The sequence below is a fragment of the Chaetura pelagica genome, unplaced genomic scaffold, assembly GCF_000747805.2.
Source record: "Chaetura pelagica isolate M959 unplaced genomic scaffold, ChaPel_1.0 scaffold222, whole genome shotgun sequence".
NCBI classification, from domain to species: Eukaryota; Metazoa; Chordata; class Aves; order Apodiformes; family Apodidae; genus Chaetura; species Chaetura pelagica.
In genome coordinates this window covers 9,038,829-9,049,644 of record NW_009952711.1, presented here as the reverse complement: position 1 = coordinate 9,049,644, position 10,816 = coordinate 9,038,829, and the positions used below count along the sequence as shown (strand labels likewise).

General features: G+C 47.0%; 1 protein-coding gene across 1 annotated transcript in view; it reads left to right on the top strand.

Annotated features, from left to right (window-relative positions):
• FSD2 (fibronectin type III and SPRY domain containing 2) overlaps positions 1 to 6,551 on the top strand; it is a 14,805-nt gene extending 8,254 nt beyond the window's left edge. Inside the window, exons 10-12 of the mRNA XM_009994474.1 lie at positions 1,367 to 1,499; positions 3,649 to 3,825; positions 6,299 to 6,551. Coding sequence (XP_009992776.1) covers positions 1,367 to 1,499; positions 3,649 to 3,825; positions 6,299 to 6,551 — 563 coding nt within the window. The remainder of the gene's footprint in view (positions 1 to 1,366; positions 1,500 to 3,648; positions 3,826 to 6,298) is intronic.
• The last annotated feature ends 4,265 nt before the right edge of the window (positions 6,552 to 10,816 follow it).

Genomic DNA, 10,816 nt, shown 5'->3' with positions numbered 1-10,816 from the left:
AGTCCAGCTTTCAGCTGGAAGCTTTGCTTTTGGTAACTGACACAGTATTACCATTTCTGTTCTCAGTGCCTCGCTGGACAAGAACTAACCTTCTCCCCCAAAGGGAAGCTGGAAGTCCTCTCCCCCCCAGCCATCTAATCAAAGCCTATTTTAGTGACTTACAGGTAGACCTGTTTTTACCTTCACCACTGCTGTAATGAGGCTGCAGCTTCACTGGGGTGTCCCAAACCTCACTCATCACTCTCAGATGCATTCAAACCTGTCTCTTCTGCTCTTACCTTCTGTGAAAGATTGGCAAATTGTGCTTATTCAGCAAGTTGACCACACACCCATTAATCTGCAGGAGGTTTCAGTAAGAAACCTGTCTGCTACACATCAGTGACACCACAGAAAAGAAATGGTCGTTCTTAAATCCCTGGAGAGGAAGACTGTCATTCTGTTTGTGTGTATTTCAGCTACTTAAATCAAACTCAATATTTGAAATTGCAGATTCTGCTTGCACAGCATGTGTTTGTTTTCAGCAGCACATGCCTGTAATTGCCCTGTCATTGTTTGTGTTGTATTTGCAGTGAAGTAACTTGCAGTTTGATTAGAATGATTTCATTTGGGATTAGCACTGAGTGATTTATCTTCTCTGAGCCTACATTATGCAAACAGCTGATGCAAACTGATCTGTCAGCTGCAGGCACTCACCTCCAACACTGGGAATGACCTTTGATTCCCACTTCCTGGGGTGGATACACAAATGCCCACTACAAGCAGCAGCTGTGAGGCTGCTGGCTGCTCATCACAGCACTGTGCTCAGACCTGCTTTGTGAAGCCTCCGAAGGGAGAGAGGCAGGAGCTGGACTGGCTGAGCTGACTTAGCTCTCTGAGAGCTGATCCGATGAGCAGCGGCTGAAGCAGGGGGAATGCTGGATGTGGAACCTTTGTAGAGGTTCCTTCTCTTCACACTGCACCCAGTATTTATGTAGAAGAGTGAGGTCTTTAAGCTCCCCTTCTGTTTTCAGTGATAAAAAATAGATCACTCCAGCTCTAAGGAAGAGGGCTTGAAACCGGATGGTCTGTTGCAGGGAGGACCCCTCATCTTTGAATAGCTACTTCCTGTACAATGCCTGAGGCTGGGTTCAAAACCAGGTTAAGCCCCTTTTCTGGTTTTCACATGGCTGTAACTGAACAGTGTTAAGCTGAAAATCACAAGTTTATTCTAAAAACTCCAAATGGACAACCTTGTCCTCTCAATGTTAGCCACAGATTCCTTCCAGAGCATATTTTTGTGGATCCAAACACTTCACCATACCTGTTTCAAACCCTATTACCATAAGGACTTGCTAGAGTCAATCTCAGACATTCCCCTCTCTTGCAGGCACCTACTTCTGCCTTAATGAGGACACAGCCCATCCTTTACTGGCTATTCTGGATGATGGATTTACAATTGCATGCGATGAACTGGAAAACCTGGATTGTGATCTGCCTGTCTATGATAACAGCTTTACAAGGTATATAGAAGAATTTCAGTTGCAACTAGTGCATGTGGTTTGTGGCTGCTTCGCCCACAACACACTCCTACCTTAACTTTAAATTCACTAAAAAGGTTTACTGATATTACAGCTCTCCTCACCTTCCATCCAGGCACTCCAGACTGTATGTCTGTGCATCAGGTATAGTGGTTTTTGCAGAAGTGACCATGGTTGTCTGCAGCTTTAGACAAGAGCAAGCATCTTTGTCAGTCTTTTTAAAACATGGATGACTCCTCTTTTAGAAAATCACATTTATTCTGGGGTATGTTAAGCTGGGCTCCTAAGACAACTATTCAGTTTGAAGTGGCTTTCCCCATAGCTCCTCCATGTATCCAGGCCCCATAATTTCACTGGGGTTACCATTCCTGAGCACCACTACTGAACTCCCTGTGCCTTCCTGCTCTTTTCTGAGAATTTCTAGGGTGACTTATACATACTATCTACAACATCTCTCTTTGCATGATGTGTGCACCGACTTCCATTGAATTCCAAAACTTACTTCCCATTTAATTCTCTAAAGTACCCAAAAACTTTAGAAATATGTCACAAGAAAGAAATAAAATCAAACCCCATATACTTTTAATACAGCACTAGTAGGATGTAAGAAGGAAAAAAAACCCATAATTATTAGGTTGTCTTTTGATTACCGTGATGCAGCACTTGCACATTTCCATGACTTGATGAGCTGCTCCTCTCTGCTGGCTGTTGCTCCCTGTCTCCTGCCCCTTCCTCTGCAAGCTGCTGAGGTGATAGAACCTGGAGCATAACATGCAGGAGGCTCTCCCCATTCTTCTATGGCCTTGGTTTCACAGGTGTGGATCTGTATAGCTCTGTCCAATGGAAACCACCAAACACCTAATGTAAAACTTGTTCATTACAACAAATACTACAGAATAGAGAAATAAACCTATTGGTGCTTTGAGCACCTGACCCTCCTATTTGAAAAAGGCTTGAGTAGTTCAAAGCACAGTTGGTTTGTTTGGTGGTTGGTTGTTTGGTTGTGGGTTTTTTTGTTGTTGTTTTTTTTTAAGAGATGGCAGGAAGGGTCTATGGGGCTTTCAGTAGCCCTCATTGATTTTGTGAGTTTAAATCTCTCTTTCTAGCTGCTCTTTGGAACTTAAGCATCACTTGGAAGTCAATACAAGTTTCTAAAAAAGACTATAGATGCAGCCACCCACAAAAACCTGCTTATGCATCTTAGGCACCTTGAGCTGAATTTGAACATGTATTTAAGTGCAAAAGCAAATGCTAAGGAAAGGAAAGAGATCTGAATACTTCTCACTAGTTGAAAGATCTAGCTGATATTATTTGGGCCTATAGATCTTACTTTCAAGACAGAATTAGGCCCTTTGCCTAAATGCCAGACTTAGCTTGTCAAAATGCATGTTTCCAGGCAGAACCACAGAAACAACATATTACCAGGACAGGCATCTGCAGACACAGAATAATACAAGCCCACAACTTAGTCCCTTCATGGAAATGCAACGTTATTGGAGGGCTCACTATGGAAGAGATAGGAGACAGAAGGTTTTCTTCATTAAAGTCATCATGATAAGCCTAAATGGGATTTCATCCCACTTCCACATGGTACTTTTATTTTTCACATAAACAGCCAGAGCTGGCACTCTTTTCATTCTGAACTCTGAGGCTGAGTTTTTGATGCCACTGGGAACTCTCAGAAGCCTCTTTCATGTCAAGATACTGTGAAAAAAAGTAAAAATGCAAAAGAAGCCACCAAGCTGCAATGACCAACACTGGTACTACAAGGAAATGACATCACAAACTCTCCTTTCTACAGTTTGTGTGGTCTCTGAAGGCTAAAGTGTTTCCTAACCACAGCATCTGTAGCCTTTCCCCCCACTATGCTGGTATTCACCAGACCACTCTCTTTTCTAGCAAGTAATAACTTTCCCAGAAAACCCAGGCACCACAGGATGCTGTTCTCCCTATTCCTGAAAGTGCCCAGGGCACTAATTTATACAAAAGCACCCACAGGTAAAAACAGGATAGCTGTCACAAAGAAACCTGTAGGTTTTAGGTAATATCCAGGTACATTACAAACTTAAAACATTGTGAATAACAATGCAGAGTTCCTGACAAAGCACATTTTCCTGTCTGTCTGCCATAGGTGTATTGGGATCCTGGGCAGTCTGATCCCTTTTCCAGGAAAGCATTACTGGGAGGTGGAAACTGAGGAAGAAACAGAGTACAGGATTGGCGTGGCTTTTGAAAATACTCCGAGACACGGTTACCTGGGGGCAAACAACTCCTCCTGGTGCATGAGGCATATCATCACACCATCGAGGTAAGGGCTGTGGAGGCTACAGGTCTCCTAAAGGAACACCTACACGTATGCCTGCAGGCAGAGCAGCAGAGTTCCTACCTAGAGGGGGCAGATTTTGTATCAAAGCCCTTTTTGTATCAAGCACTTTATCAGGGGCCTCTGACATTCCACCACTGGCACAGTGAACTGGTGTTGGAAGGATACTGGAACCTTTAACCAAATCCTTCTGTTAATGACATTCTCACATTGAAACAGGCAGTCCTGAAAACAAATCTTAATTAAATCTGCATTACAGAAGTTAGCTGTAAAGGCCTTGTTTTAGGTCACAGAAACCTCAGTGGAAAGACAGAGTAATAGATAAATGTAACCTAGAAGCTGCACATCTGGCTAAACCCAGCTGTGTGCAACTGCTTCTAATCTCCCTCCTACCTGTGGAAGTACCCACAGCCAAACCTACATGCAGAAATGCCAACTCTCCTTATGCCTCAGCTAAACCTGCTGGCTCTCCCTCAGACGCTGTTATAGCAGCATCATTGCCTCTGATGCCCATGTGAGATTTAGGCACCCTGGAAAGCATCCAGGGGAAAGAAAACAAGTCGCATCCCTGAGTGCTCCTGGTGCCTGTCTGAATGGCTCCTCAATAAGCCTGCACAAGTTGCCAGGGTGCTGCTGGGTCTCCTTGTCCAGGGAGCCTGGAGACCACTTGATGGCACAGTGAGAAAATTGTAAGGATGGCACAGCATGGGCCCAGCAGGCATGCAGGGAGAGGTTTTAGATGCAGTGAGCTGGGGCCCAGGCTCCTCCCCAGGCACCTGCTGCTCCCAGATCCCCAGCAGCTGGCCTGCATTGGCCAAAGTCCTTAGTAATGCTGGTGTTCACCTCCCACACTGCAAGAAACACTGCTTAATGAGGGAGATCAAACCCACTAAAGTATGGACTTCAGAGAGAATAAGGGATCTGGGCCATTGCTCAGTTTAAGTCACTGTCATACCCATTTCTACAGGGAAATTTTCTCAGGTTTGAGTGATGTGGGTGGAGGAGGTGGTTAGTGAAGAAGCTGACCCTTATGACATACCAGGCAACTCACTTCAGCTGAATAAATCTTCCCATTTCTGTTGAGAGAAGCACATATTCCCATAGAAGTCTCATATTTTTGGCTGCAGCATGCCACACTAGGGAGAGCTGTTTGAGTACCTCAGCATTGCTGGAACAGTGACTGCACAGGGGAGAGGAAGGCTACCCTCATGACAAAGCTGCTTCCGTACAGAGCACCTTCCTGGCCTCCAACAATCCACAGTCCAGGAATAATAACTAAAAGGCATCACCCTTTAGTAAATAAGCATGAAGACTGGAACTTCCTCATCAACACAGCCATGGCTGAGCAGAAGGTTCTTGTAGGAAAAGCAGCCAGAAACATAATTTAGAGAGAGTGGTTTGAAAACTGATGTCAAATAGTCTGGAGGATGCCACACTGTGAGTCAGGCAGCCTCTGCCTAAGGGATTTCACTCCCTCAGTGCTGCTGTGAAGGTGGGTGTGAGCAGCTCCTTAATTTTGGCAGGAAAGGAAGCTCAGTACCCAGGCCCTCAGGGACCAGGTGGGCAGTGTGACAGGGCCTGGAAGGACAGGACTGAGTCATCTTCCCAACTCCCTCTTTGGCAGCACTGACAGCTATCTAGGGGCAAAGCTGAGGGGATGACAAGTGTTGTTCTGGCCTGACAGAGCACAGCTCCTTCACAGAGAAGGGACAACTTCAGGCGCAAGCCAGGGAGAAGCATGCACCCTCCAATTTACAAAACACCCACATTGCCCTCTGAGACAAAACTGCCAGTGCCCAAGGGCTCCCTGCCACCTGCTCACAGCCAGCCTGGGGTGCAACCAAGAGGCTTGTCAGGGGTGTCAGCCAGGCCAGGCACAGCAGCCCTTGGCCAACAGCCACTGCACAGCAAAGGACATGGACGGGGCAGTAACCACCAGGCACACATAAGATGGGCCCCAGGAGCAGGAATCACACCCTGAACACACCTCTGTGTTTCCCTTTGGGAGCAGCCAGGGTGCCCTCAGAATTTTTGTCTGTTTCTTGCCTACAGGCACAAGTACGAATTCCTGCACAGTGGGATGACACCAGACATCAGAATTACTGTTCCCCCTAGAAGGCTTGGAATCCTGCTGGACTATGAGAACTGCAGATTGTCATTTTTCAATGCAGCTATTGCCCAGCACCTTTACACATTCAACTCGTGCTTCCAGCATTACGTCCACCCCTGCTTTGCTTTGGATGCAACCAAGAGGCTTGTCAGGGCTGGCAGCCAGGCCAGGCACAGCAGCCCTTGGCCAACAGCCACTGCACAGCAAAGGACATGGACGGGGCAGTAACCACCAGGCACACATAAGATGGGCCCCAGGAGCAGGAATCACACCCTGAACACACCTCTGTGTTTCCCTTTGGGAGCAGCCAGGGTGCCCTCAGAATTTTTGTCTGTTTCTTGCCTACAGGCACAAGTACGAATTCCTGCACAGTGGGATGACACCAGACATCAGAATTACTGTTCCCCCTAGAAGGCTTGGAATCCTGCTGGACTATGAGAACTGCAGATTGTCATTTTTCAATGCAGCTATTGCCCAGCACCTTTACACATTCAACTCGTGCTTCCAGCATTACGTCCACCCCTGCTTTGCTTTGGAAACACCTGGTATCCTACGGATACATACTGGAATTGCAATACCTCCGTGGACTGCCCTCCCATAACCTGTGTTCTGCAGCTGCCACATCTACATGCAACCTGCACTGAGCAACACCCTCCTTCAGCATTAACTGCACACTCCCTATAAACCAGCTCTCCTGAGAGCAAAGCAACCCTGACCCCAAACCAGCTGTCTGTCCTCTTAGGCAGGATCTCAACAGCAAACCCAAAAAATCCATAAGCATCCCAGAATCCTCCAGTTAAAAATGGTAAATAGATGCTACCCTCCTCGGAGGTGACACTGTGACTGAGCAGCAGTGGCAGCTGATCACTGGTTCCCCCAGTACCCATTTGATGCCTAAGGAACTCGCAATCATTAATTCCACTCTCATGTCTGCTGAAGACCTAGAAATTCAAAGAAAAACAAGAATAGCAAAAGGCATAATCACTGCACAACTGCTAGACAGAGCTGAAAACACTTCAACCATGAAGCTGATCTCACAATCAAGTATTCTTGTTGCTACATGAAGTCTGTGACACGAGATAATCGAATGCGCCTCCCCTGTGTGAGCTGCTCATGCCTTCCAAACCCAGTGAGGCTTTTTGTAATACCCACCCACACACTACAGTCTCAAATATTAAAAGACATTTTTACAGCATGTCCATTCTTCTCATTCATTCATCCAGGGACAAAAACAAAAAACCAAGGGCCTTTGCAGTGTTTGATTGCCCCTACAGAGAAATCTAAACCACCATTTTCAGCTTGTTCTTTTTGGCCATGCTGCAGGTATCCTCCACACTAACAAATCTGAAGACTCCTCACTCCTGATGCTGTGCCACTGAAGACCTGGGTGTCCAGTGAGTGCTGGAACTACTCAGGATGAGTTCAGGCTTCATTTCCAGACACCAGACAAGCAGACAGGCACTGCCTGTCAAGCAAGCTTGTCTAGCTCTAACAGCCTCACTCAAGTATGTCAAAACTACCTGAATTCAATCAAAAGTCATTAACAGAGATGCTTTTCCACAGATTTATTGCACGTTCATTACAAAAATCATTGGTTCACACTTCCATTTTAGGGGATAGTCAGGAACACAATGGCCTCTCAACAAATTAACAGAGCCTGGCATAGATCTGACACAGAACCATCTGCCAAAAGCTCATCTGTTCTTCCACAAATAGCTTAAAAAAAGGCTACCCAAAACAGACTCTGCAGAAATCATGAAACCAGAAGCTGAGTGTGTCATTATGACAGTAATTAGAACCGTATTTTCTTTGGTATCTGTTTGTTTTGTGACCCTCCAAAGAAGATGGATTTAGCAACACTGCGCTATGCAAGTACAGTGTCATCTCTACCAGGAGGAATTCAGAGACTTCAGGGGCAGAAAGAGTTGCTACAGTCACTTTGTCACATGTCCTGTAAGCCAGGCCAGAGACTTTCAGTTGCTGTGTCTTGCAGTGAGCACAACAACCTCAGGAACAGGTGATTCAGCCAGCAACCCCCCAGTGCAGAGGGCAAGAGGTGGCCAGGTGGGCCCTGCTGACATTGGGCACAGCAACTAAAGTACAGCTCTTCTGCTGAGGAATGAAGTGGTGAGACAGCACCACCCAAGGTTTTTTAACACCTTTTATGTTTGTATTTTCTTTGCTTAAAAATTGTATGCCTTGATTCATGGTCCAAATTCCACCCACTGGAACACCGTTTCACTGCTATTTGCCAAAAATGAAGAGCCACACCCTTCAAGTAGACATCTGAAAGAGTAAAAAACATACGTATCAGAGTAGAGGTAGAAGGATGTCTGAACCTCCCAACAAAGCCTTTAATGCAGAGACATGAACCCAACAATGCTGATGAAAACAGATACTCTATTGTGAGCAGCCCCACCACTCCCCACCAACAGCTTCCACCTCCAGTGTTCCCACCATACCTGTATTCTGGTGCCAGTTTTAGCTGTTCACCTCAGACGATACAGGAACCCAATAAAAAATATTTTTCAACTGAAGAACTGCCCTAGGAGTCCCTGGGACTTCACAGCCCTCTCACAGGACTGCAGCAAGGACGGATTTTCCAAGCCAAACACGAGGTGTTCTTGACACCCTTGGAGTGGGACACTGCAGGTATCAAACAGCTCCACCATGACACTGCCAGCTTGATGAATCAGTTGGAGAACTGAGTATGCAGCAGCATCTGTGGTCATGACCAGTCATGGTACAAGACAGCTAAAGCAGCAGCAAAAATATCTGAAAAAAGAATACACAATAATGGTTTCAAAACAATATGGGAAATGAGCTTGCATGTTTCTGTTTAATAAAAGCTTCACCTGTCAGCAATAACCTAAGCATTTCCTCCTTTAGGAAATTACTCTGTCACTTAAATATTTATACAGCAAAGGAAAAGGCATGAACAACCTGCATTTTTTAAAACCAGCTGTCTCTGTGAATTACCTTGCTATAAATCCTTCATGAGGAGGCCACCACTTCCACTACAGGGTTTATCAATCAGACCAGTATGGCACACAAACTGCAAGTTCACATCAACCTTGTCTTTCTCTGTAAGCCCACCAGACAGGGAGAAGTGCAGTACATCTGTAAGACTGTAAGAGTCAAATCCTGTAGAGACCTGCAAGCTGTATCTGGCAGTGAAATAGGAGTTCCTACTGAAGTTGACAGGTACTAACAGGTCCCACATGGCAGATACCACCGAGTGGCTTATCTGGAATACTGGGTATAGAACTCATCTTGGAGAACTACGTTGAGCAGTTGCTCTGAGAGCTACTTCTCTGCTCTGAAAGGTGTCTCAGATTAGGCAAAGCCAGTTTGGTGTTTTTCTTCCTGTTCTTTTTCACGATATACATTTACTGGCACACAGCAAAATTCATCTTCTGTGAAGGACAGGAGCTCAGGCCTAAAGCTCTGGTAGCCCGACAGGCTGCCCTGATGTACAGCTGTGAGCTCTGCATCCCAGCAGAGGCTGCAGCAGCAGGAACTGCCAAGGGATGGGATACCCCCAATCACACCTCACCCAGCAGCCAACTGGGGACTTTGCCAGGGCTGCCCAAAGGCCCTTGACCTTACAAGTAGTTACCCTCAAACTGCTCCGGAATGGGCAAAAAGGATCACTTTTTCAAATTTCCTTCTATGCCTGGACAAAATATCGGTACACGTTGTTACCACTGGAGGGCATCACACGAAGCCTTCACAAGGCTACACTGGTTACCAGCCAGGTTCACACCAACCACCTACAGCTAAACAGTTACAGTTCCTGAAATGGTTACCATAATCCATCAGCACATCCATCGTCCCTCCTCCTCACCCAGTCCTGGAGCTGGGAACAAAGGGAACCACAGGCCTACAACCAAAAGCACACAGGTGAGACTATGTCAAAAGGACAATACAACAACAGGCAATACAACAGCCCTGAAACAGTTTAGAGTGTTTGATTCAAACTAAACACCCCCCCCATTTTCTACAGAGACTTTTAGCTTGCATCCTCTGACTGCCATTAAAACCTTGTAGGGAGATGACGTAGGTCCTGACTTTCTCTCACAGGCAGGCCTTGTTCTTCCACCATTTAATATAGGAGGATAGTATCAGTGGAGCCAGTATAATGTCACTGGCTCCACTTTCTTAGTCCTCCAGGTAAGTCTCTGTAAGGAACACCCGGGAAGTCCCAGGAACTGACTGTGCTCACCTCAAGGAGACTGCAGAGCCCAACCACCCAGCCTGCCTTCCTGCCCCGGGAGGCACCTTTCTATTCCTGCCCTCAAACTTATAGCTGCCCACTTCTCTTTTCCAGCATGCCCAGTATTACTCAGGAGCAGTGCACAGCAGAGCAGCCAGGGACCCTGCACAGACGAGGCTCTGCTTCCCACCCAGCACCTGGACCCCACGGCCTCACCGCACAGTCCTGGGGCAGCACCACACACCAGTGGCTGTTTGTAAAACCTTCTCTCTGATACATTTTTGCCAGTATGCTCAACTGCCAGTATGTACCGAGACTCAGCTGTCCCGGCCCCAGATGACTTAAATCTTTTCCAAGCAGGCTCATGTTTTAAGCGGTTTTGTTCTGACACAGCACCAGGGGCCGCGCTCTGCCCGAGGGCCGCGCATCCCGCGCGGGAACCGAACACACGTGCTTTGCTGCAGAGCCAACGCACCAGAAACAGCACCGGAAACGCCGCAGCAGCCTGGAGCGGGGTCTGAAGCTACTTGATCAAACGAAAGGCAGCGGCAGCCCCTCCTCGGGCCCGGGCCGCGCTCGGAGCTCGGGCCGCGGCGGCCGGGACTTCCCGGAGGGGCAGATGGCGGCGGCAGGGCCTGCAAGGCAACACC